Source organism: Panthera onca, chromosome E1 (genome assembly GCF_046562875.1).
Source record: "Panthera onca isolate mPanOnc1 chromosome E1, mPanOnc1 haplotype 2, whole genome shotgun sequence".
Lineage (NCBI taxonomy): Eukaryota > Metazoa > Chordata > Mammalia > Carnivora > Felidae > Panthera > Panthera onca.
In genome coordinates, this window is record NC_138352.1 from 54,881,804 (window position 1) to 54,909,042 (window position 27,239).

Sequence of the window (27,239 nt, forward strand, 5' to 3'; positions counted from 1 at the left end):
TACACAAAGTTTTTTGAGTTTTATTTGTTCCTTGGGTTGGAGATTCATCTTCACATGCATGCATTTTTAAACAGTAACAGTGTCTCGAACTGTTCCGAGCAGACATTAGACAAGCACAAGGGGTTGAAAATTCCTATTTAAAAAATGGAGAGTGCGGTGAGAACCGAGAAGTGACACACACGTGAAGGGGTCGTATTTATCCTGCTCCCCCAAAAGCTGAATCTCAGCTTCATTCACATTTTTTGATTACAATGATTTGACCTGATGTTGAGGTGTGCTGAGCGGCACCGGCCTCCCCCTAAAGGCTGTTTGTTGGTTCACAACTCACAAAATAGCTCTGAGCGAGGGGGAAGGAACTCCTCTGGAAGTTTCCTCCCCAGCCTCTGAAGGATCTCGGCACAACTCGCTGGGGACAGCTGAGTCTCCCCTTCCCTCTGGAGGCACTCTTCGTACGCGGCACATCTCAGAGGAAAGCTAGGCAGTCACTGCCCCTGCAGGTGGCTGGTAGGTTTGGGGGCAGTTGTTCGGATGTGTTTTCCCTTTGATTTCTGTGCTCAGGCTGGACCCCCGCCCCCCATTTCTGCCAGAAAGAAGTGAGGTCCCTAGACTCGGGGGAGCCATATAAGGCCAGAGCTGTAAGGGCCATTTAAACACACTGTCCCTTCTGGCCCCTAACACTCGAGTAGCTCAGATGCTAGGGAGTGCTGAAGTTTTTTTCCCTCCCAACTTGAATTGGTAAAAAGACAATTGGGGGGTGAGGATTGGCTACTGAGAGAAGTCCTGTGTCTTTGGTCCACCTCCCCAGGGCAGACCCTGGCAGACTGAAGAGGGAAAGTCAACTAGGGCAGGAGTCTAGTCCCAAGCCCTGAGCGCTACCAGGGGACCTGTTTGAGGCCTAAAGCACAGGCGAGAGAAACAGTAGGAGTTGGGAGAGGGGAGGGAGAGCTGCCTGTGGTGGGAACTTAGAAGGTGCCACTGAGAACAGCCACAGGGGAGACTCGTGGCACCCGCCACAGACCAGTAACCCCTGAGCTAGATAAGGAGAGCTGGAGCGCTGCTGCAGTCTGCTCCCGGAACTGCTGGCTTCCCAGCCCGCCCTGTACCCCCAAACCGCAGGGCACAGGGAAGGAGCTTGCACGGGGGGGCACGGGGGGACAAAGACTCAGTGGTTCACTAATAGGAACAAGGGCCAGAGGCCTTCATCTAGTGGTCTACGCAGAGTTTTCAGAGGACCAGCCTGGGTTTCTCAGCCCCAGACTCTCAGGACGGGTGAAGCTGCGACTGGCTAGGTGGTCAAGGTGGGGGGAATGGAGAGGAATCCTGCCCTGACCCCCATCCCGGGCTTCACCCAGTCCGTCACGTCCTATCCTTACACCTGGTTCTTAGGAGACCCCCAAATTATTCTAGGGTGCCGTGGGACAGCTGAGATTTTCTTCAGGGCTCCAGAGAGGAAGGCTGAGGGTAGTCCTTTGCTCTTGGATGCCTTCTGTAGGGAGAGCGGGAAGGTGGGGCTCTGAGAAAGGAGTGGGGGCAGACAAAGGCTTGGCCATCAGTTCACTTTCTCCACATTCAGACCACAAACCAAACACATCGGCATCATTACAGAAAGAAGAGAAAGAAAACTGGCATAAACCAAGATAAATAGCTTTTAAACATTTGAATGCCAAAGGAATTAGAGGGCCAAACCCAAGGTTTTGAAGATAGCACAGAGAATGACCTTTTAAAAAAATCTAAAGTCCACCCGACCACAGCTCAAATGTTTTGACCCAAACAACAATACTGTCAAAAAAAAGAAAAAAAAAAAAAAAAAAAAAAAGCATTTGAAACAGAATGCTACTCTCAAAATGTAAACAATATACAAAAAAAAAAAAAAAAAAACAACCAAAAACCCCACAAAAAACACAAAACTCAATGTTAAAGAAGTTAGATACCTGGTAGCTCATTTTTAACCGATGGATTGTGTTACACTTTTCACACACATGATGCAACATAATCAGCAGACCAAACGCAGGAAGCCGGTGGGAGCCCAAGGCTGTGGCCTCTGCTGGAGGACAGCCCACTAAGCTCGGAAGATGCGGGCCTCCCGAGGGACAGATCCAAATTTCCATTCTTGATTAGGAGGTGGGGAAATCAAGTCCAAACATCGTTCCTACGTAATCCCGTCCTAAGTCAGATCTGTTTTCTCCGTGAGCCACTTGGTTCCAAGTTCTTCCCCAAGTCACTTCATGGTCTTGCTGCCGCTGATCATTCAGAGCTGCCTATGGCCCCTTCCTGGGCCGGGGGGCGGTTGTCTGACCTATTTGCCTCTTCCAGAACAGTTCCAGCAGCCTCACTGGAGTCCAAGAATGCTGCCTCCATTCCCCCCTCACCTAAACGCTGCAGGTAGGGCACGGAGGCGGTGGTTCCTGCTCCAGAAGCTGAACTTGGCCAGGTTTGGAGGGAGCCACAGGAAACCAGTCCACCCATTTGAAATGTTTCCATAAACTTGCATCGCACCTGTGGGGTTATCTACAAAAGTTTTACCATAGATCATCCCAAATCCCCAGTTCCGGGTGAGGGGGTGAGAAGGTGCAGGAATGTACCTCCCCCAACACAGGGCTGTTCTCTCTGAGCCAGACCAGACTGCTCTGATGGCATCACAGAATGACACCCGGCTCAGTTCTGAGGCCTGGGTAGCTCAGCAGGTGGGTGGGGACCCTGCACGAAGCTGCAGGAAGCCACTCCCGAAGCACCCCTGGGGTGGCAGATCTGCTCAAAGTTAAGACGGGGGCATCAAGGAAAACAGCCCCAAAGCTGGGCCAGGTCGAATCCCGTTTCAGGCTTCCACATTGGATTTCCTGGGTCACATCTTCAAGTGACTCCGCGGCCAGCTCAGGCTTGGGTGCCACACTCCACGGTGGGGGGCAGCACTCCCTGATGGCCAACACTGTCCAGGGGGACAGACCACAGGCACAGGGCATCAGATTATCTACATGGTGGCCCTGGGGCTTGAGGAGGCCTCTCTGCAAGGAGCATCCCAGGCACGTGGAGGTCTCCCCCAGCTAAAAGCTCAACTACAAGGGAGGGTGCGTGGGAGAAGGTCAGGAGGAAGTCAATGGATGGAGGGCACAAGGCCTCACTGGCTACTCATCAGGTTCTGGGGGGTTTCCCAAGGGGAAATAACCATCGAAGCATGAAGGCTCCTGCTGTACCTAAAGATGCTTTCTAGTTCCTCTTGATCAACGGGAGGCAGGCTTTAGACAGAGGACATCTGAACTCCAGCAGCCAAAGGAGCTCAGAGGCGTGGGTGATGATCGCAGGGTTCTGTGAGAACCAGCTGTCCAAGAGCCCAGCCGCTACCCCCACCCCTCACCATCCCATGAGGATGAACTCACGCCCCTGTGAGATCTCTGATTCTGATCCAAGATGCCTGCTGTTGATTTGGAGGACAGCATTTAGATGGAGGAATCAGGTAACATTTCACTTGGATCCAAGGTGAAAAGGTGGAGGAAGTTTGTGCACAATGCTCCATAAAATGAAAAAGTTAATCCAGACAAGATCAAATGCAGCAGGACTGAAGTGTCTGACCTCTCCTCTGCCATCAGAGCACTTGGCCCTGAGAGGCCCCTTGGCCGGGTCCATGGGGGTGCCTCTTTCACTGAAGGGAACCGAGAGCAGGGCAGGGATGGGGAGGGTGATGGGGTGATGACACACATCATTATAAATAGCAAACCTGGAGCAATGAGATTTCAGAAACAAAACCCACATAAACCCACAAACTCATCTCTAGCCCCAACGTATTGTTAAAAAGGTTACAAGGGAACAAAAAGGAAACCCCTTTTCAACCTGGGTCAAATGGGGGAAAGATCAAGGCTACACCCTGTGGGTACGTGCTCACACAGCACATCCCCTCCTCCCCAGCTAGAGTCTTTCAATGTCACAGGCTGCAGTCTCATCACTGAAGCCCTCCCCTCCCCCTACGCTGCTCCCCACGCTCCCCACCCTCCCATCTAGCCCAAATACACCCTCTCCCTTTTCTGGTCCGACCCCACATCCGGCTCTCCGGCTCTGGCTGAAGGTAGAAGGTAACTACGTCAGGATGTTGGACATGAACTCGTTGAAGCGTTTGGAGTACTGCTCAGGGTTCACAGTCGAGATCTCGGCCCCCGCCTGTAACACACAGAGGCTGACTCAGGTCGAGCTCCCTGGCCCTGAGAGCCTACAGCCAGGAGGAGCCTGGGTATCTGGAAGTCTCTGGCCCAGCATTTGAACTGAATGCTGCACCCCCGCCTGGGCAGGCCCTCGAGGAGCAGTTCCCGTCTCAGAACCACCGCGGCCTTGCTCCTTTGACTCACAAGCCCCCGCCTGAACCCACTGAGTAGCGGCAAGGCGGTGGGGAGGTGGTGGAGAGACTGTATCTCTGGGCGGGGTCCGTGTTTGGAGACAGTAACTTCAAGTCCATGGGGAAAAGGGCCTCTGGGGAGCAGCGTGGGCGTGTACACAGAGCTATTCCCTGCAGGCAACAGGATGCACAACTTGCCCAGCAGCTCTGGGAAGGGAACCAATAAGCTGAGAAATAGGGGCCACTAGGCTGGGCAGATCAGCTGGTGGGGAGAGCACAGGGGTGGGCGGCAGGGAGAACCGGGAGGCTGGGAGGGGGCCTGCTCCCTGTGGGGGCGGGGTGGGGAGCGGCTCAGAGCAGGAGGCCCAAGGCTGCCCGCCCCGGGCCTCGACGTGGCAGGGAGGACTCACCCCGTGCTTCACTGTTTTGGCAGCGTGCGCGGCTTTCTTCTTAGCATCATATGGCGTGAGGATGTCGATGATGGCCATGAAATAGACCTCTTTCTTGGGGGCACCTGCAGGGGAGGGAAGCAGGAAAGGAAGAAGAGGCGGCAGGGAGGAGGGCAGTAAGCAGCTGGCCCCGTGGCCAGACAGACGCGGCTCCCACTTACTTTCATGGCTTTTCATGGCATAGACGTCAACAGAGGGGTCGAACTCCCCAGGACCAAAGAAGCGGGGGAAGCTGAGGAGGTTGCCGGGGCTGTCCGGAGGCGTGCCGTAGGAGCACAGCAGGTTGCCACCCAGCCCGTCATTCTCGCACTCCTCGTCCTCTGCCCGCTCCTCCACCTCCATCTCCTCCTGCTCCGCCCGGTCCACGTCGTGGATGCCCACCAGCAGGCTGTAGTCCATGATCTTCAGCTGGGCCAGGAACTAGGGAGGGTGAGGAGGGAGAGATGGGAGGGAGAGGTTACAGGGACACCCCAGTGGCATCTGGAAAGAGGAGAAAAGGCACTCCCTTCAAGTCCATCCTCCGATTCTGAGCCCCGGGCGAGAAAAAAACATCAGTCTCTGCCTTCAGTGAGCTCAGTGCCCAGCGGGGAAGACGGCCGTCCCTCGAGGGAAGTAGCTGCGGGAGCCAGGGCAGCGGGGAGAGGGGCCTCTCTGGGGAGAGGAGCCCAGGCGGCCTGACGGAGGAGGAGCAGACAGGCAGGCAGAAGCTGCGGGAGGACGTAGAACACTGAGGGAAGAGGAAACCGCCCGAGAGACGCTGTGGTAGTCCCAGCGAAGAAAGGAGTCCCACACTGCACGGAGGCTGGAGAGGTGGGTGTGACGGGGCAGTGGCTTTCAAGCCACAGGTCTCAACCCACTGCGAGCCGGAAATCTAATTTAGTTGGCTGGGACTAGGCAGTTTTTATTATTAAATACTATGGAACAGGATAGAAAACATATGTAACACGACGTAGGCAGGCAGTGTTTCAGTTGTGCGTGTTGGGCTGTGAGGTAAAATGTACTTCTAATTGAGGGGCACAGGCGAAGCTTGAAAAACTATGTAATTCAGCTTCTTTAACAGTCAGGATGAAAATGAGGAGGAAAAGAAAAGGGAACAAACACCCCATAAGAAAGCCAGAGTCGGGGCGCCTGCCTGGGTGGCTCTATTGGTTAAGTGTCGGACTTTGGCTCAGGTCACTATCTCACAGCTGATGAGTTCGAGCCCCGCATCCGGCTCTGAGCTGTCAGCTCAGAGCCTAGAGCCTGCTTCAGATTCTGTCTCCGTCTCTCTCTGCCCCTGCCCCGCTCATTCTCTCTCTCTCTTTCTCTGTCTCAAATTAAAAAAATTAACAAAAAAAAAAAAAAAGAAAGAAAGAAAGCCACAGCCAGGCGACACTCTCAACCACCCACTCTCCTGGGTCTCTAACGTGCCAGCTACAGCTGTGGGCTGATTCCTTACAATAAACATCTGTCTGTCTGTCTGTCTATGTATCTATCTGTCGGCACCCTAGTCTATTTCTCTGGAGAACCTTAACCGATTGCCCTCTGATGGATGAACAGGTAAACAAAATGTGGTACAAACATACAGTGGAATATTTTCGGCCCTAAAAAGGAAGGCCACTTTGACATGTATTATATATAACATGCATGAACCTTGAAGACATGATGGTAAGTAAAATAAGCCTGACGCAAAAGACAAAAACTGTATGAATCCATTTATATATAAAGCACTTAAAATAGCCCGATTCACGGGGTGCCGGGGTGGCTCAGTCAGTTGAGCATATGACCCTTGATTTTGGCTCAAGTCATGACCTTGTGGTTCATGGGATCAACCCCATGTTGGGCTCTGCGCTGACAGCATGGAGCCTGCTTGAGATTCTCCCTCTGTCCCTCCCCCAATCACATTTCCTGCCCCCCCCCAAAAAATAAATAAACATTAAAAAAAAAAAGTCTGGGGGCGCCTGGGTGGCTCAGTTGGTTAAGCGGCCGACTTCGGCTCAGGTCATGATCTTGCGGTCAGTGAGTTCGAGCCCCGCGTCGGGCTCTGTGCTGACAGCTCAGAGCCTGGAGCCTATTTCGGATTCTGTGTCTCCCTCTCTCTGACCCTCCCCCGTTCATGCTCTGTCTCTCTCTGTCTCAAAAATAAATAAACGTTAAAAAAAATTAAAAAAAAAAAAAAAAAAAAAGTCTGATTCACAGAGACAGAAAGCAGCGTGACGGCTGCCAGGGGCTAGGCAGAAGGAGAAACGGGGAATTAGTGTTTAATGAGTACAGAGTTTCGGTTTGGGAAGATGAAAAGTTCTGGAGATGGATGGTGATGACGGCTCCACAACAGCGTGAATGTACTTAATGTCACTCAACGATATACTCACAAATGGTTAAGACAGCAAATTTTATCTTATGTGTATTTTGCCACAATAATAAAAAAAAAAAAACATTTTAAAAGTTTGCAGGGTTTGGTTTTAATGAGCAGGCTCCCAATTTGTTAAAATAGGAAACACCGAGTTATCAAGCGGTCCAGTAACGCATTCACTATTTAGCACCTGCCCGCCCTGGAAGAACTTCTCCACAGGAAGCCCCATTCCACCAGAAGGCTGCTGGGTAAGTGGACAATGGGAGCCAAAGAAGGGCCTGCTTGGTGGATGTCAGCAACTGGCTTCTCGTTGCCACCCTCTCCACTACAGGGACACCTCCAGAAAGAAAGTTTCGGGGCGTTTGAAAAAGGTGCTGGAATAGATTAGCGAAGAGGTGAAGGAAAGCATTCCAACTTGAGTTACAAAGCTTCTACCGGCACAAATGTCTCCCCCGCAATGGAATACGCATTCGCACCCACACTGTTCAAATCACCAGCCTTCCTTTTGTCCACACTCCTGGAAAGTAGTGAATTCAATTTTTCTTAAGGCTGAACAGGCTCCTGCTCTGAGGACAAGAGGGGGCCTCCTCAACCAAGGTGAAAACGAGGGTTAGTAAGTACCTCCACGTCCCGTTTCAGTTTTTCCAGGAAGTTCTTTTTACTCTCCTCTCCCACATGCAGCTTCTGCCCCTCATTGAGGAAGTCATTGTCTTTGAATGTCGGCAAGTCCTTGGCCTGGGAGAGCAACAGCAGTGTATTAGGCTGGGTACCATTCACCCCCAGAGGTGATGGTACAGAAAAGGGAAGGGTCCTTAGAGCACAGATGGTCGCCTGCCCAATCAATAGGTTCAGCGCACGAGGCTACAGTCCCAGGCCTCGGGCAGGCAGGGATGGCAAATATCTGACATACGTCAGACACTAAGGACTGACCAAAGCACGTGTTCCTGCTGAGCCGGAACTACCTCGGGGCTCAGGCAGCCACTCCCCAATTCAGGCTGGACTATGAGACAGAGATCGCCAGCCCTGTAGGACGATGACCAACCCAGCAAGGGTAGAGATTAAAGGCTGGAGAGAGGCCGGGGCCGAGGATGAGGACGGGCGGGAGCTTGGTGACACAGCACCGACAGGCCACACGTCTGGGAACTGGGCTGGGGGCTGTGGTGGAGGAAGGGACAGGGTGACCGACAGAAGGTGTTTCTGATTCCAAGCAGCCCATTCCACACTCGCTCAGTACAGGTCCCGGCATACCTTCTCCTTGTCGCTCGCTTCTCTGGCAACAGTGGAGCCCTGAAAGGATAAGAGCCGTCAGGAGAGGTCCAGCTGAGGCAAAGTCCTTTGAGCGAGAAAACATGCACCAGTCTTTGGGGAGAGGCAGCAGGTGAACTGAAGGAGGCTGGTTAGAGTCCTAGAGGCCAGGAGGCAGCAACTTGTTCACTTCCCGTGTCACGGACCACTGACCGAGCTCTGATCGGACACTAGGCACGTGCTCGGCCAACAGCCCCGAACCAAGACCCAGGCCCCGCCCTTAGGGGACTCTCCTTCTAACAGGGGAGACAGGCAGTAAGAAGCAGTTATGCGATTAATTAATCCGTTAGTTACAACAGTACTAGGTGGTACGAGGGAGGAGGACACCAAGAGCACTAGCACAGGGCGGGTCCAGACTGGGGAGGGGCAGCAGTGGAGGCCAAGGCCGGCTTCCTGCAAGAAGTGATATGTGAGCTGAGCCCAGAAGGGAAAGCAGGAAGCAATGAGGTGGGAGTTGGTGGAGGTGGAGAAAAGGGCAGGGAGGGAACGCAGGCCAGGCAGCCCGCGCGAGCTGCTGGAGGTGGAGAGCACGGGCACTGGAATGGAAAGAAACCCTCGTGGCTGTAGCAGGGAGAGAGAGGTGTGAGGGGACACGTCAGGAAGCCAGCTTCGAGAACAGTGGAGCACGGTGGCTCACAGTCACAAGCGTGTTCCTCTCCATGTCCAGAACCGTGCTTGTGCTGTCAGTCCGCGGGGCCCGGACACACGCCTGAGTGCGTGTATCAGCACAGCCTGTCCCTAAAGTGCTGCCCTCGGCGTGCACGCCCCACTGACAGGAGTTGAAGCACATCGACCGTGCCATAAATATGGTACGATAAATAACCCCGTGTCACTGTCATCTGGACCTCAAACAGCCTTTGACCCGTAAGAATTAGGCACATCAACTCCCGAGTCTCCCGTCCACGCCAAAACACGTGCCCCGGCTCTCCCGACACGTGGGAGGGCGGCCACAGAGCCCTTTACCTTGAGGTCATACTTGCGGTGCACAGTGAGCCGATGGCTGAACACGTTCCTGGTGACCACCATGTAGGTCTCCACGCCATCCACGGTCAAGCGGTACATGCCCAGGAACTGCGGCAAAAGGGTGTTGCCGTGACACTCCACGATGAACTAGAGCGAAGGGAGGAAGGCGGATGCTGAGGAACGTGTGAAGGTGCCAGGACGGACGGGGCTCGCCCCAGGCTCAGACGCTCCCGGGGAGTCTGGCTCCCAGACCGGTCGGTTTCAAAGGGGTCCTGTGAAGTCACAGGGGTTTCCTGGACATACAGCGGGCCACGGCCACCCCCGCCCCCAGCGGGCATGGCAGAGGGAGAGGCTGAGGCAGTTGCAGAGCCCTTGTGGTTTCACACTACTGGGACGCCACCGAACGTGTCTGCCATTTCAGAGGTGTGTCAGCACCTCAGACGGGTCTGGCCTCTCCTCCGCCGGCCTGAACGGGCAAGCCGGAGGGCACGGGGCGTGCAGAGGCGGGGCTGCCGTCCGGCTGTCCGGGAAAAATGAACGGCCCTGCACCGGGAGGCCTTAGCCGTGCCACGGGCAGGGTTTTCGTTGTCCCCCCAAAGACCAGGAGTCCCTTTCACCACTTCTCAGGGGCCCCAGAGACAAGCCAGCTTTCCCTGAAGACGCAAGCAGGCCGCCGCACCGCCCCCTGCTTTTCTCCGGGACCGGTTCCTGATGAGCGGGGAGTCAGAAGGGGAAAAGCAGCAAGCCTGCCGAGCCCACAGGGCCTCTTTTAGAAGACACGCGGCAGGTGCCCGAGTGTGAAACTTCCCGACTCTGACAAGAACCAGCTGTTTGATGGGACTGAATCGGTAGCACGCCTTCATGTCTCCTTTTTCCCTTTTTTCCAGTAGGCATTTCAGCTCACAGACACATGGCACCGGGAAGGGCCAAGTGCTTGGTTCTCAGGAGGTGTGGGCCGCTGTGAGAGGACCAGTCCCTCCCCAGGGGCTCTCTTCTCCCTCTTGCCATCCTTCCTCTACCGCCCAGGCTCGGGACTCACCATACCTGGTGGTATTTCTTTAAGATGTTGTGCATCTCAGCCACATCCTCACTTGACACGGTCTTGATGACAAAGCGCCGGTCGTAGGTGGTGAGGAAACGTGTGCCACATCGGCCCTGGCTGTCACTGTTGATAGGGGCGCTGCGCGTCACCGAATTCTGATGGACCAAGACAAAAGCGGGCTGGTCTTGGGAGGGGAACAAAGACTCTGACCTTTACTTGGGCCAGACTGCTCTGAAGCCAGCCACGCCGAGACAGGCAGGGCCTTACCCACCCCTTGCCTCACCGGAAGTTCACCTCTCTCCCGAAAGTCCTCCTGCAGAGTGACAAGAGCTGTTCCTTTCCACCAGCTCCTAATCCCTGACTGGATGGGAAGAGGGCTGACTATGAGACACTTCCTCTCATTCTGACCCCCTAGAACTGCCCTGTAAACTAAATCTCTGCCTCAGACGTTGGGGCTGAGCTTGAATCCTGACGCTCACAGGTAACATGACCTTGGGTGAGCCATTTAACTTGTCCACTCCTGAATTCCCTGACCTAGAACATGAGGCAGACGGAGATGATTTTCCCAGTTTCCTGGGGCGACAAAGACAAAGCTTAGTGCTACCGCTCCTCCTTGAGGCCCTACTCCCATCAGGATCAGAGAGCAGAAGCCTCTAGAGGGGGTGGCGGGGGACACGTGAGTCAACCGAAGGGATGTGTTCACCAAGCAGACCTTTGCAAGGCGAGGCAGAGAGGGAGGTCCCAGATGTCCCCATTCCCAAGCACACATGTGGGGATCTGCTCACAGAAACGCCTCTTCTCCAAGCCCTTTCCTCAGCTCTTACCTAGGATTCGACGCTTTCCCCTCACTGAATGCCTCCTCACGGGACCCCGGGGGAAGGAGGGAGCACCACTGTCATGGGGAGACTGAAATGTGACATGGTGAGATGCTCCCTGAATTAAAAGGGCATCCCCAAAGCAGGGTGTCCCCGACCCAGAAATGTTGAGTAGGCTACACAGCTGAGGGCCTCACCCTCCCAGCCTGGTCCTTCTCCCAGTCAGACATGCAGGCCTCCAGCCCAGGTGTGAAGGAAGGTTCCACTGCTGCCTTGTCTGCAGGCAGCGCTTTCTGACTCCAAATCCTTCGAGTCCCCTCTCTGAACTACGCCCGCCCTGCCTCTATGTCAGTTGTGAGCACAATCATTCGCCCACAAGGTTATTAGAGGAAAAATGCAGACACCGAGAGGATGTGGTTAGAATACCGAGGGGAAGGGAAGGGGCCACAGCGGAAGGAAGACGTCCGAGCAACGTGGGGTTGCAGTAGTGGCAAGAGTTTTCAGAAAACCTCCAGCTCCAATCAGGTCGTGATTCAGCTCAGGGCTCAGTCCGAACAGACGGGGCTGGAGGGACCTCCCAGTACCTCCTAGACACAGCCATTCTTGACCGTTCCGGGCCTGGCATCTCCTCCTCCCACATCCCCGTGCCCTCCTCTTGGGGATGGCGTCTTTGCAGGAGGCCCTCCAGAGCGGAGGGGGAGGGCAGGGGGACTCACCGAGGCGCGTTCTGCTCCTCAGGAACTATGCTATGAAGGGCTTACTGGGACCAGGCCGGGAGGTGTTATGGTCTCTAAAAAGATTCGGGCGTCCATTTTCGATTTCAGTAGGCTGTACACTCTTTTTTTTTCTCCCCCCCCACCCCAACAGACAACTGAAAGTCAGTTGTATTTCTTACTGCTACCAAAGTGAAGTGGAAAATTCTCCCGCCATCACCAGCAGGCTATCTGCCAGGGGGAGAAGGTCCAAGGAAGGTGCTAGGCGGAGCAGCAACAGAAACCACACACTAGGAGTCAGACTGTAACGTCCCTGATACTGGGACTGATTCCTTCCAGCAGGCCAAAGGCCCCTATGGCATTATCAGCCCCTGAAGGGGGCAGTCACCAGTCTCGCCAATCCCCCCTCCCAACAGAGGACAGGGGACAAGTTTAGGAGGTGGCACTCATACCTGGCAAGGTTACACTACCCTTGAAGTCTTCCTTTTCTACTCTGTCTTATCTGCTTTAAGAGGCCTCATCTCCCGCTGGCAACAATTCTCTTTTAAGTCAAACTACGAAGGAGAAGGGTTCTTCGGCCTAGACTGGGAATGTCAGACTGAGATGAAGCAGCTTCCGCAGCCCTCTCCCTCCCGCGCCTCTCCCTCCCAGGGAGACAGCCTGAGCCTTCGAGGCAGTTTCAGAACCACTTCCAGGGCCCTCACCCCTCCAGAAGCCTGCCGACACCGGGGGAAAGACCGCCGGGCGGGCGGGAGCAGGACAGGACAGGAAGATGTAGCATAAGAACGGTGGACCAGTCTTGCCTCTCCTCGTCCTGTGGCTTCCTGGCCCCACTTCACTCCCTGACCCCTCCGACTTTGCAAAGACACCCGGTACCTGGTAATCCTGATCATCAATCCCAAACCTCTCCCGGAGATTCCGGAACACCATGGGGCAGTACTCCTTAAACTTAAAACGGCTGGGAAGGTTCTCCCTAGGGCAAAGCAGAGAAACGTCTTTGTGAGCCTCTCCTTGCCCATCTAATCCTTACATCAGAACTTCTGCGGGCTTGGTCCACAGGTCATCAGAATCGGAACAATTTGTGGCGCTTAGAATGGAGGTTTCTAGGCCCCAGAAATTCTGGAGAGGAGTCTGGAAACTGCATTTTTAACCAATACTCCTGGTGATTCTGCGCATGTAAGAGTTTTAAACTTTACATCCCTTGTGTTGACTTTGTAAAAATTAGTCGAGCTGTATACTTACAATCTGTGTACTTTTCCCGCGTGTTATCTTTAGACGAAATCGACATTAAAGGGAAAAAACCTTACCTGCCAAGAAGTGAGACGGAGTGCAGGCGCTTCCTGCATGAGAGCTGTACTTGCTACCTGTCACTGGCTGCCTGGGAACAGCAGTTGTGAGGCGGACAGCAGTCTGACTGCTAAAGGGAGCGGACTTTCTCCACCAAGGGACCCTCTCCTCGGGGACGCTGCTATCAACACGTCCTGAGGCCCTGCCTTGGGCTTCCCCCGGGACGGAGGACAAGGGTGCTTCGGATTAAAGAGATCTCAAATGACTGGAATGCTGTCTTTTCAGGAAGCCTTGTCTGTGGGCTGCTGGCACCAACCTCAACCCTTCCCACTCCTTGGTCAAAAACTCAGACTCCCGGGAGGGTAGAGAATCGCCTTGAAGGGATGCCTCCTCCAAATCCTCCGTCTTTACAATGGCCACCTTCCTTGGGGAGTCCCTTTGAGAAATACATCCCTCTGACTACTCCAGGATGATATACTTCGAGGAAATAAAAAAGCAGTGGCTTCTCATGAGGGCAGGGGCCTGGTCTGCCTCATGTACCCATCTTCTAGTAAGGAGCACTGCAGGCTAATAACTAGCACATCAACGGTCGTTGAAAGGCCAAAAGGAACAAAGAAAGAAAAGAAGAAATTGATGCTCTCCTTTAGGCCAAGATGTCAAGGTCCCGGAACTTCACCAGAGGCCACAGACCCTGAAATGGGCAGTGGTTCGATGCCCACTTCCAGAGCCCTGACCCCTGGGAGAGAACAACCTCCTTTCCTGCCTCAGAGCCAAGGGCTGCCTCTTCTTCCTTACCGGGTGTGATACTGTGATATAATAAGAAATATATACATTTGGTCTTCATTCCTGTTTCGGACACAGAGCAGCTAAAAACCTTGGAATTTCCTAAGTCATAAGAGCAATAAAGAGGTCTTTTTTTTAATTCATAACAATCCCCTTTCAACCACATCTGAGCTTATGTGAATAAGGTGATTTTTGGAAAGCCTCAAAAGATAGGTGCTGGTTGCCAGGGGAACCAACCAGGATGAGAGGGCTGGAACTTTCAGTCCCACTCCCTGGATGGCGGGGAGGGGAGAGGGGCTAGAGGCTGAACCAATCACCAGTCGATTTCACCAATCATGCCTTCTTAATGAAAACAGGGCTCCGGAGTTCGCAGGTGTTGCATGCACGCAGGTGTGGGGAGGGTGGTGTACCTGGAGAGGGCATGGGAACTCCGCACCCCTTCCCACATACCTTCCCCCATGTGTCTCTTCTAACTGGTTGTTCCTGAGCTGTACCCTTGATGATAAACTAGTAATCAAGTAAATAAACTGTTTTCCTGAGTTCTGTGAGCCCCTCCAGCAAATTAACCGAACCCAAGGGGGAGGGTCGGGGGAACATGGGCCCCACAGCAGGCTGGTCAGAAGCACAGGTGACGACCTAGATTTGCGATTGGCGTCTGAAGGTGGGGGGCAGTTCTGTGGGACTAAGCTCTTCACCTGTGGGGCCTGATGCTAACTGCAGGTGGACAGTGTCAGAGCTGAATTGAATCGGCAGGGCACCCGCCTAGTGTCCTACAGAATCGCTTGACGTGTGGAAAACCCAGTGAAGTGACGTGTGGTAGTGGTGTGAGAAACACAGGAGTTTTCCGTCCATACAGGTGGCCGCTTAGCCGAAGACAGATGTCTTCTAGAATAAGATGTCGTTATTACTTACTGTGGCAGAGAGGCCACTAAGGGATATTTTCAAATCAAGCTTCCCTCCAGGCTAGCAGTCTGGCAATGGTGGGGTGACAGAGCCCAGCTGGTGAGGTGCGGGGACGGTGGGGCAATGGAAAGTGGAGCCAGGATGCAAATGCAGAACGGAGGGGAGTGTGAACAGCGAATGGTTCCCGGGGTGACCCACAGTAGGATGAAAACGTGAGGCTTCCAGAGGGCTCAGAGCCGGCCCCACACTGGACCAGATGAGATGGCTGCTCCAACAACCTGAGACAAGCTTCCGACCCCAGTGTTGATCCCAGAAGCCACAGTGAACGAAAGTGGGAAGAATTGCTTTGGATGGCGCCCCTGGGCCCCATGCTCGGCCTGTCTTTCACACACCCGTTGGAGAGGGAAGAGCTTGGCTGCATTCCGGGCCAGGAACATGTCTGGCAGCTTCTTGCCTCAGACGGAGATCAAGATAGGGCCACTGCTGTCAGCCTCACACTAGACACCACAGCTCGTGAGCAGCTCACTGCTACCTAACCTGGCCCCAGATGAATCACCCTGGGCCTGGCCACATGCCCCGAGGGACACCGGAGGCAGGTAGACAAAGGCGATGACGAAACACCGCAAAGGGGAGAGGCCCATAATGAATGGATTTTCCCTGCCAGTCTGTCAGCTCTGAGATCCAGGTGTCCCTGTCACACCCTGCCAGGCGCTGGCTTGGCACTATCGTGCGCCAGTTTTTGGAAGCTCTCTGCCTTGAGGGAAAGGACTGCCCACAAAACCTGAGCCCACTCAGTAGGTAACTTACTTATTGAAGAGATGATTGTCCACCTTGATCTTGCTGTATGCTTTGAAGTCATCTGGCATTAGCATGACAGGGACGGGGACATTGCTCAGCTCATTGATCTGCAAAGCAAGAGACTCGATATGCTACAAACAAACGTGAATGCCGCCATCTCACCAAAAACGTGTCTATGGAGTCCCTCCTGGTCTTTATATTTCTGCTCTTGTCTTCAAGTTAAGTTCCCAACTTCATCTCTACCTACTGAAATTCTCCCCATCTGATAAGGTCCAGCTCAAAAGGCACCTCCCTCCAGGAAGCTTCCTGTGATTCTCTAGACCATAAATATTCTTTCTGATTTTGGAATTCCTGAAGCAGTGTCTGCATCTGTCCTTTGGCCATCACACAGCCCCCCTCATATTGTGGTTAGTGCTTATCAACCTCACAAGCTTGCTAGACTCTAAGCGAGGCAAGACCCTATTACTGATCCTTGTAAGCAAAGGTCATCTAACTGATCTCCAGAGGCTCCATGGTGCTTGGCAACATGATTTGCATCTGGCAGATACTGTATAAATATTGGTCAAATGTAGTAATAAATAGATCAATGAAGAAACATCACACAACCTATGTGGGTATGGTGGCCTAACATCTTCATACAAATTGAGGTCACTCAAGAAACCAGGTTGTGGTACGAAAGCAGCTGGATGAGTTTGTGTGGGTGGATAACTCATCTCCGAAGTGAAGGATTAAATTTATTTTTATAAGTTCACTTATTTATTTAAAAAAAAATTTTTTTAACATTTATTCATTTTTGAAAGAGACAGAGTGCGAACGGGGGAGGGCTAGAAAGAGAGGGAGACACAGAATCCGAAGCAGGCTCCAGGCTCCGAGCTGTCAGTACAGAGCCTGACGTGGGGCTCAAACTCACCGCGAGATCATGACCTGAGCCAAAGTTGGCCGCTTAACCGACTGAGCCACCCAGGCGCCCCTAAGTTTACTTATTTGAGAGAGAGAGAGAGAGAGAGAGAGAGAGAGAGAGGGGGGAACAGAGAGACAGGGAGAGAGAGTCCCAAGTAGTCTCCCTGCTGCCTGCACACAGCCAGATGCAGGACTTGAACTCATGAACTGTGAGATCATGCCCTGAGCCAAAATCAAGAATCAGATGCTTAACTGATTCAGCCACCCAGGTGCCCCTAAAATAAAGGACTAAGTGAAAAGATGAGGTAGACATCTGGCCACTGGCTCACTCTCACTCTCCTGATTAAAAAAGGGCCAGTTCTTGGGGTGCCTGGGTAAGCAGCCAACTCTTGATTTCAGCTCAAGGTTCTTCAGATTGAGCTCCGTGTCAGGCTCTGAGCTGACAGCAGGGAGCCTGCTTGGGATTCTCTCTCCCTCTCTGCCCCTCCCCCACTTGTGCTCTCTCATAATAAATAAACTTTTTTTTTAAATTAAAAATAGGGGCGCCTGGGTGAGTGTCTGACTTCAGCTCAGGTCACGATCTCACAGTTCGTGAAGTTCGAGCCCCACACTGGGCTCTGGGCTGTCAGCGCAGAGCCCGCTTTGGATCCTCTGTCCCCCGCTCCCCCCCCACTCCATCTTCATGGATGTTCATGCTCTCTCTCTCAAAAATAAAAAATAAAAATAAAAATAAATTTTAAATAATTAAAATTTAAAAGAGCCAGGTCCTGCCTTCTGCTAAACTGGGGGAGATGGGGTGGGGTGCCTTACAAACCTTCCCATGGGCTTTCTTCTCCCTTCAGGGAGCAGGAGGCTGCCGGAGAGCAGACTTCCCATTGGTGCAGAGCTGAGAGAGCTCATCCTGCCCTTCCCTGTCCCCAGCTTAGCCAATTAGTGGTCTAATTAGCCACAGATGTCCTCTCCCTTCACAGCAGAGTATTTGACACTTGACCCTCTACCCAGTGGCCACTAATGCATTCAGGATTTACAGAGGAAACCTTAGGTCTGCCTTAATGGCTGGGGGGGAGGGGACGCACAGCCTTATGTCTCCCAGAGACTTTCCTTGCAAATCCTATTATCTCAATGAGGCCCATGTGGCAGTGAGGGAATAACCTAGAGTCATTAGGAGCATGAATGGGGGAAATAGCATTTAATTTGCTGCCCCTTTCATGCTCCAAACCTTTTTTATTTAGAAATGTCAGAGGATAGAAGTTCAAGTTAATGCAGTAACCAGGCTGGGGAACCATATTTTCCTAGAGTTAGTGAAAAACCTAATTTGCTTCTGGGGAAATGAAGGAAGGCACAGGCATATATATGTGGCGGAGGGGCGGGGGGTAAGCAGGGTACTGGCAGAAGTTGGCAGTGGGGCAGAGACTCAATAAACTGCTAGCAAAAACGGACAGGCATACACACGAGAGTATATCCTGTATGGGTCCATTTACATGACATTCTAGAGCAGAAATCTACAGTGAGAGAAATCCAAAAAGAGGCTGCCTGGGTTTGGGCTGGAGGTGGTTGACTGTAAAGGGACATGACAGGTGTGATTCTGGGGTGACAGAAGTGTTCTATATGTTGTTTGGGTTGATAATTACATGGCTATATACATTTGCCGAAACTCATCAGACTGGACCTGAACATTCCCAGCATTCAGGTCTGTGATGCCTGCCATTGGCTTACCAGCCACACACACACACACACACACACACACACACACACACACACACTTCCCATTCCAGGGGCTGCTCACAAGGGAGCCCGATTGTTAAGTTTGTGCCTTCGGAGGAAACCATTCTACTTCCTCGTTTTCTTGCCAACACAAACAATTCATGGTAGTTGGCCCACCTCCTCCCCCCGCTCCCCTCGCCCCCGCCCCAGCATATACTGCCCGGCTCTGACAGCTAAAGAAGTTAAGAAGTTCATAGAGCATGTGCAGCTTCCGGATTTTCTAGTTCACACCTCCACACTAGAAAGGACATACCACTGGCTCCAAGAGTATGGTTTTATACCAAAATGTTCTAGTATTTGCTATCCATAGATTCTGGGATCGTCTCAAATCCAGATTTGGTGCCAGGGCAGGGCTTGATGCTGCGAGGACTAGAAAAGACTGAAGCCCTTGCCTGCGAGGGTCAGCTGCGGCAAGCCGGGGGGAATTATTCTAACAGCAGCCATTCAGGAACACTCATTAATTCTCTGTTAACTTTTAGTTCAGCCTAGTTCGAGTGGTTGTCCAGTTGGTTGGTTTTCAGCTCTCCCTTCATCTCTATTCTTGACTACACAACCCAACGGGAGGAAATTTCTGAGATACTTTTTGGCGAACAATCCATACATCTGCACTATGTAGACTCACCTCTCATTTCCACTGGGCCCCATGTAGATGATTCACTCTGGGGATTAGCTGTACTATTTTTTTTTTTTTCAGTTGTGCTAAATTTTACATCCCCGGAGAGTTCTATTCAATTTCAATTGAACAAGCACTTACTAAAATACCTACTACATGCTTCACTTCATGTTAGGGAGGAGGGGGCGCACAGCGGGGGAAACATGCACACTATGTACCCAAAAGAAGTAGGAGGCTTCTCCTCTAATCAGGGAGATGAGACAAACCCGTGACATAAGAAAATTCAAAGTCAAGTAGTATACAAGTAAGTGTGAACACAGCACAGAGACATCAAGAACAGGAGAGGCTCAGAGGGTGAGGTTAATGTGGTCACAAAGACTCCTGGCTCTCACACATCAGGCTTGAAACAGGGCACCTAATGCCTCTCCTGGTATTGCCAAGGGCACTTGACACTGGAAGAATGTACAAGATCATGTTACACCCCTACTTAAGATCTTTCATGGCTCTTCATCAACCGCAGGGCAAACCTCCTTAGCCTGACATTTAAGGCCTTTCCTGACCTGGCTCAGACTCTGCCAAACTCCTCTTCAGCTAATTTCTACTCAGTGTACCGAGGGCCTTACTATATGTGCCAGGGCTGTGCCAGGGCTGTGCCAGAGCTGGGGATACAAAAATAAAAAGACATGATCTCTGTCTAGCTGAGAAGACAGACAACAAAGAATACAATGTGATGAGTGCTATGGAGTTATGAATAAAGGGAGGTGGCAAAACAGATTAAGAAACTGGTGCTGCCTGGGAGTGGGAGTCAGAGTTGCTGGCTAGAGGAAGCTGTGGAGAATGTGTGAGAAAGGCCTAGGATGGTAGTTCTCCAAAAAAAAAAATAAATAAATAAGAGGAAGGGAATCCCAGGTGGTGGGAACAGTCAGAACCAAGCCTCAGAGTTGTAAACGTCTATTGCCCAGCCTAAGTACAGAGCTGGGGGGTGAGGAGAAGTCTGGAGGGTGAGAGGGTAGGTCAGCAGCACTAAGGAGTGGAGGGAGACAACATAGGAAGATAGGTGACTGGTCTAACATGTTCATATTATCAGTATTAATAAAGAACAGCCGCTTCTTTTTACCAAATACCTAAAAGTGGCTGGTGCTTTATATTATCATATATTGTATACACAAATACATAGATATCACATGTATCACATATTTTCTGCTCTGTGCTATTATTATTTTTTTATTTAACGTTTATTTATTTTTGAGACAGAGAGAGACAGAGCATGAACAGGGGAGGGGCAGAGAGAGAGGGAGACACAGAATCTGAAACAGGCTCCAGGCTCTGAGCTGTCAGCCCAGAGCCCGACACGGGGCTCAAACTCACGGACCGTGAGATCATGACCTGAGCCAAAGTCGGATGCCTAACCGACCAAGCCACCCAGGCGCCCCTCTGTGCTATTATTTCTAATACCTGGTTGGTCACATGAACTGCTATTAATCTGATTTTGCAAAAGAAGTTCAGAGTACCTTGCTCAAGGTCACATAGACAGGATGTGCAGAGTCAGGATTTGCTCCCAGGTCGGTCTGGTGCCCCTATACTGTGCTGTGTGATCCTTCTTATGGATAGCTACCTTGACTAAGGAAGCATTTTCCATCCCTTGCCTCTATTCTAATAATCTGCAAGGCAAGTGTTTTTGCTTATTTTATAGAAAAGGAAAATGAAGCTCCAAAGCTATAATAAAGGGCAGAGCCTGGATTTGAACTTAGACTTGTCCACTATATAAATCTGGACTTAACTAGGCAGGAAATGGGAAGTCCTCTTGGGTTTAAGTCTGGGAATTCACATGTTCAAATGGAACAGAAAGGTACCCTGGAATCAAAATCAAGTAAGGACTGGAAAAGGCAAAAATAAGCAGCAGTAAGACCATTTATGGGGCCATTACAATAGTTCAGGTGACAGACTCTGGCAGCAGGAATTGAGGAAAGGATAAAGCTAAGAGAATCATACAAGATCTGGCTAAATGCGGGGCGCCTGGGTGGCTCAGTCAGTTAAGCGGCCGACTTCGGTTCAGGTCATGATCTCTCGGTCTGAGAGTTCGAGCCCCGTGTCGGGCACTGTGCTGACAACTCAGAGCCTGGAGCCTGTTTCAGATTCTGTGTCTCCCTCTCTCTGACCCTCCCCTGTTCATGCTCTGTCTCTCCCTGCCTCAAAAATAAATAAAACGTTAAAAAAAAAATTAAAAAAAAAAAAAAGATCTGGCTAAATGACACTTCCTCTGTGAGACCCACTCTGTCTTTCCCAGGCTGAATTAATTATTCATTCCTCTGTGCATCTTTATAACCTAAATATCACACTCACTTGGGTAACTGTTTGCTTACATGCTTGATTTTTCCACTAGGCTGTGAGCCCCTAGAAGGAAGAGACCACCTTACCCATGTTTATGCCCCTAGCACAATGACTGGCACATAGTAATTGCACAATAAATGCTGGCCAGGGGGTTCATGGCTAGAAAAAGGGGACTGAAGGATGGCAACACCAGGACAAAGAGAATAGAGACAGCAAAGCTGTTGTGACTTTGCCAAAGACTCATGGTTTGGAGAATGGGAACGAAGATTAAGTCAGCTATGGAGAAGGCTATGACTAGACCTTAAAAAGTCTTAAACACCAGGGAGAGAAGAAGAAACTTTATTTGGTAGGTAAAGGGGAGTAACTAAAAGTTTCAAAACCTGAAAGGTCATGACTTAAAGCAACGTTTCAGGAAGATGTGCCTTTCCTTTATTATCCAGCACATTTCTGGGCCAAGCAACCCCTCTGCCCTTCAGCAGAAGTGCACTTGCGGAATGCATATTCATTCAAGTATCACGCTAAATACAACGTGTTAGGATGGTAAATCTGTTGTATCTCACATCACGTAAGTGGTTTTTGGATTATCCACATGATTAACTCCATGAGCCATCAGCATGAATAATAAGGAGGCTAAACAAGCTGAGTGAGAAATTTAGGAGCAGAGAATTCACCCTCGGCTGATCCTACTGGAGATGAAAATTCAGTCGCTAGTTCTAGTCTGGTGAACTTCTGACTCCAGAAGCCTCTACTTCCCTGTGTGACCTTCATAGGAATTGTTACACAGAAGGCGTGGGCGGGACGTGCTGCTTTCCTGACCTGTCCTGCAATTCTGTGGTTGGCTCAGCAATGGGCTGGCTACCACTGACAATCATGTGTCACCTGCCTCCATCAGAAAACATGTTGTGTTGAAAAACACACTCCCAAGACCAAGGAAGTCCAAGCAAGACCTCAAACCAGAGAGGAAAAAAGCACGAACAGAGCCACACGTGCCAACAAATTCACCCCTACGTTTATTCGTCCTTCTGCACACTGTGGGTTTTCTTCTCCTTTTCTTCTCGGTGAGGTGGAAAGCCCTGGCAAAGGGCAAAGTTATCTAAAGGCCTCACTAGAATGGGAATATTTACTGAAGGTTTTAAAAGTGGCAGAGCAAGACAAAAAGGCAGGTAAAAGAGGTTCTGGGTCTGCATTAGGCAAAGAAAATACATGGGCAGAACAGGGGTGAAGTGTGGGGGAGAACTGAGCAGACTTAAGAATGAATCTGTCCCTTCCACCGTACACAAAAATTAATGCAAAATGGATTACAGACCTAAATGTAAGAGCTAAAACTATCAGACTTTTTCTTAGAAGAAAATATAGGGGTAAATTTTCATTGACCTTGGATAAGGGGAAGGCTTCTTAGATATGACACCAAAAGTACAAGCAAACAAACAAACAAAAATACATAAATTGGACTTTATCAAAATTAAAAACCTGAGCTTCAAAAGATACCATCAAGAAAGTAGAAAAGATAATCCAAAGAATGTGAGAAAATATTTGCAAATCATATATCTGATAAGTGACTTGTATCGAAAATATATAAAGAACTCTTACAACTCAGTAATAAAAAGGCAACCCAATTAAAAAATGGACAAGAGTGTTTTTAAAAGAATGGGCAAAGGGTCTTAGATGTTTCTCCAATGAAAACATAAAAAAGGCTAATTAGCACATGAAAAGACACTCGACACCATTAGTTATCAAGGAAACACAAATCATAATTACAAGGAGGTAACACTTCAAATCCACCAGGGGGGCTATAATAAAAAAGACAGACGATAACAAGTGTTGCCAAGGATGAGGGGAAATTGGAAACCCCACAACCCTGCTGGGGGAAATGTAAAATGGTGTAGAACAGTCTATCAGTTTCCTGTATGGTTAAATATCGCTATCATCGATTGCTCCCATTCTTTCTGATAACCTGGGTGAATCTTCACACATACCTGATTCCTGAAATGGCCAACAGGTTATCGACCCAGGTCTGGAGATCTCTGGTTTCCACGCCCCTCTCCAAGACAATCTCTTCCCTAACTCAAGAGCCTCTAAACTGTTTTTCATCCACAAAACCCCTGGTTTTCTCTCTTTACTAGTTCTTCCCTGACAGATCCAAAGTCTTCTGACTCTTCTCCTTTTCCTTCAGTCTCCCTCCACAAAGTCCATGGGCCGCATCTCTTGTCCAGGAGAGGAGCTCCTGTAACAACACCAAGCTCAAAAACCTGTCTTTTTCCATCTAGAAGTCAATCAACCACTTCAGGACAGAGTAACTGACTTTTGCTCTTGATAAAGACATAGCATCTCATGCACCATCAGTCACAGACCATCATGCTCTAAACGCCTAAGTGGGTGAGAGACTAAAGAATCAAAGAAACGTGGTATCTGAAACCTCAGATTGCAAAGAGTGGCAACAGTGGGCTTCTGAAGGAAGGTAACCTCCCAGAAGGGCTAGCAATCTGCCAAGAACAATGCAGTCCTGACCCCCTAGAGAACTGCAAGATTTTATACCACTCTTCTTCTGCAGAGACACCTCCGTCTCCCCGATGGGGACCCTAAAGTATCAGACCTTATGGCAGGCCAAGATGAATGCAATAAAGCTTGGAACTAACGGCCCTGCGCTGCTTGGCCTGTCCAGGGAGTGGTGCCCAGTGCCTTTCCCCTGAGGTGCTCACTCATTACACCCAGAACCGTGGGCCTTACTTAAAGTCAATGCCTTCCCAACTAGCCCTCAAACGAACTTTCTTCAAGTTAGCAATGAAGGAGGGTGACCCCCTAGTCCAAGAAAGTAAGAATCACAGATGCCTATCCATCTGCTATTCAGAGGCCCACATCTGGGCAGACTCATTGCCAAACGTCACACACACTCCCGAGAAACGGCGTGCACAAGCACACATACCTGAGGGTGCATTCAGGTTCTCCAACAAGACGATAATCCCCACCTATCCTGGCACCCGGTTGAGAGATGGAATGAACAACAGGAAGCACAGAAAGTGAGACCTGCCATTCAAGCAGCACCAGTGGCCAACACAGCCCATGGTGTCGGACAATGAGCTGCATCTTTTGCCGTGGCCATGGGTGAGCTAATCCCCCACCTGAGGCCTCCATTTCTTCGTGTATAAAATAAGGACCCAAGGTAGTTAGCTGCAATATTCCTGACTCTCAGACCTCCACCAGTTCTCTATATAGACAGGATGCTTTCTAGTGAGAAGCAGGCTGTAGAACAAAATTAAGGATTGACTTCCAGGCAGGGACACAAGGTTCACATTTTGATGACCCAGTTTCCCTTGCAATGTTGTCAGATGACCCCTGAAGCAGCAGGAAGCAGGAGAAACAAAGTCTGCTGGACTACTCGCCCAGAGCAGCTTCCAGGCAATGCTAGTCCCTACCCCTGGTCAGGAGGACCCTCGCCTGAGTGAGGTTACTGAAAACCGTAACCTGTCCAAGACCAAAACACCAACAAAGACCTCATCATATGCCTATACTTTTCTGTACTAGATGTAAAGATCTAAAACCCTGGCTCAGACTAAGGTTCATCGATCTCCAGCTGAAGGCTCCTCTACCAAAGCAAAGCACAAAGTCTTGCTGGCCCCAGGCCCCTTTGTCATCATTTGATCTTGAGGATAATTGCAAGTGCTCTGAAAAGTCAGGTGCCTAAACTGAAATTCACAGGAAACCCAAGCCATCAGCTTCATCTTCCTCATTCCAAACTTCCAGCTGGTGAAGTTGGTGTTTCGGGTCCTTTAACTTCCTCTGCTCATTCCTGGTGTAGGGACTCACAGTGCAAGTGGTCAGAAGGCAAGGAGCAAGTGGATGGAAAAGAAAAGAAAGACCCTAAACAATCAGGGCACAAAGTCTTCCAGCTCAAGCACTAATGCTGGGCTCCAACTTCCTAGGACAATCTCAAAGGACCCCAAAGGTCCAGGGGACCGCCCTCTCACCCTAACCACCATCCACTATCACACCCTTCATGACCATACAACAGAAAGCTCAATAAAAAGAGAAGTCAGTGTCTTTGACGTGAACACCATAGGCGAATGCAAGAAGACACATTATTTCTACTATGAATAGCCCTCCTTATAATCAGGCCTCACCTTCTCTCAAATGGTTACATTCTCTCTTCTCCCTAACCAAGGAAGACCCTGGTAAAGTGTCTGTGGTTCAAGGAAGCCTGTGCTTCTCCAGTTGATACATCTTGTTCAAGAAGAAAAAAAGGAAACCCAGGAAGGATTTCCACAGTCAGGGGTAGGGAGATCTGGAGGGTGGGAAACTTTAAGCAGCCACACCGACCAAATAACCAGAAATAGAGGAATATTCAGGCAGGCCAATGCCACTTGCTCCGTCAACTGGACAGTGAGCTGGCAGCCGGTTAAAGGAACAAGGGGGGAAACACATGCAACAAACAGGGTGAAGGGATGAAAGCGATTCCGCCGCACCCAGGCCTTCCCCCAGCGCTCCAGGGACTGCCCGAAGCGAGCAAGCCAGACGCAGGAAGCTAGAGGGGCTGGAGGGAAGGGAGGGGGCGACGGCATACCACCGTCGGAGACACCAGGCCTCGCGTGGCGCTCGGGGAGTGCACACCCGGCCGGGACGGCGTGCAAGGGTGGGGTGGGCGTGCAAGTGGCTTGGCGAGGGGCTGCAGGCGTCACCGGCAGGGCCCGCGGGGCGAGGGCCGGGCCTGCGGGGGGCGTGGGAGCGCGCGGCGCCGCGCTCGGAGGGGCGCGCGCGGGGGAGCTGGTTACCGTGTGGTTCACCCCCCACATCAGGACGCTGAGGATCGGCTCGCTGGCCCGGAATAGCTTCACTTTCTGGCACACGAAATGCTTCTTTTTGGTCTTGGTCTTGCTGGCGCTGAGCGGCGCCACCGCCACCGCCGTGGTGCTGGTGCAGTTGGACGACATGCCCGGGGCGGCGGCGGCGGCGGCGGCAAAAGGGGGGGCGGCCGAGACGGCGCACAAGCCAGCGGCCCCAGGCCTCCCCGGGACCGATCCCCACCCCCGCTCCCTCACCGCGCCATGGTAGCGCCCGTCCCGTTACCTCCCCACCCCGCCCCGGTGGTTCCGTCCGCCCCACGGCCCGCCCCCACGGCCCGCCCCGCCCCGCCCCGCTCCGCTCCAGGGAGTCGGCCGGCTCGCTCCGCACCCCGCCCCCGGGCGCCGCCGCCGCCCCACCGTCACCAGGCGCTCTCCTCCCCGCCCGGGTGGTAGCGCCCGTCCCGGGGAGGCAGAGGCCGCCCCGCCCGCCCCTCCTCCCCGGGCCTGACAGGAGCCGGCCGGCCTTGGGACGCCTCAGAGCCCCGCGCCGGAGCAAAAACGGGAGGAGGGCTGGGGGTAGGGCTCGCTGTCTACCGCCGGAGGGTCCCTCCTGTCCGGGCCCCCTGAAGCCAGGGTTTGGCTCTTTCCCTCAACCTGACGTGCCAAGATGGCGGCAGCACCACAGCTCCGGAGGGGAGGAGGGAGCGGGAATGCGAGGAGGGTGGGACGTACCATCCCACCCCAGGGGAGAGAGGAGGAACACGGCGAGGGGAAAAGGCAGTCCTGCCGGGAAAACTAAGGAACGCCCCCTCGCTCCACCCAAGCGTGGATCTTCCCACTCCCTGGGGCCTGGAGCGCGCTCCACCCGCGGGTCACGCCCCTTCCCCCCGGGGCCAATGAGAGAAGCAAGCCGAGAGCCCTGGGTTTTATGAATGGGTCGCGCGTCCACCCACCTGCCGCTTGGCCTCCTCCCTCCAAAGGGTCCAGTCAAAAGACCGGCGGCACCTTAAGACTTCTATCCTACAGCCGAGAAACATAATCGTCTTATTCTCTGGCTCACTTCATGAAATCTTTCGGTAAACTGCCCACGCTTTGTTACATAATTCCTCTTGGACGAAGGATCTCCATACATTCGACACAAA

At 51.8% G+C, this 27,239-nt stretch overlaps 1 protein-coding gene across 4 annotated transcripts; it reads right to left on the minus strand.

Moving 5' to 3' along the window:
- PIP4K2B (phosphatidylinositol-5-phosphate 4-kinase type 2 beta) lies at positions 1 to 27,149 on the minus strand. Of its 4 annotated transcripts, XM_060646229.3 has the most exons (11): positions 26,086 to 26,200; positions 25,438 to 25,537; positions 15,721 to 15,818; positions 12,817 to 12,913; positions 10,415 to 10,567; positions 9,371 to 9,517; positions 8,351 to 8,389; positions 7,724 to 7,837; positions 4,932 to 5,190; positions 4,732 to 4,835; positions 1 to 4,149 (listed from the first exon to the last, which is right to left on the minus strand). In XM_060646229.3, the coding sequence occupies exons 3-11, from the start codon at positions 15,783 to 15,785 to the stop codon at positions 4,069 to 4,071; spliced, it is 1,059 nt and encodes a 352-aa protein (XP_060502212.1). In that variant the 5' UTR covers positions 15,786 to 15,818; positions 25,438 to 25,537; positions 26,086 to 26,200; the 3' UTR covers positions 1 to 4,068. The 4 variants fall into 4 exon arrangements, with proteins under 4 accessions (XP_060502212.1, XP_060502210.2, XP_060502209.1 ...); XM_060646227.3 differs by lacking the exons at positions 25,438 to 25,537; positions 26,086 to 26,200 and adding an exon at positions 27,051 to 27,149; XM_060646226.3 differs by lacking the exon at positions 25,438 to 25,537 and having other exon boundaries at positions 26,086 to 26,389.
- Between the last annotated feature and the right edge of the window lie 90 nt (positions 27,150 to 27,239).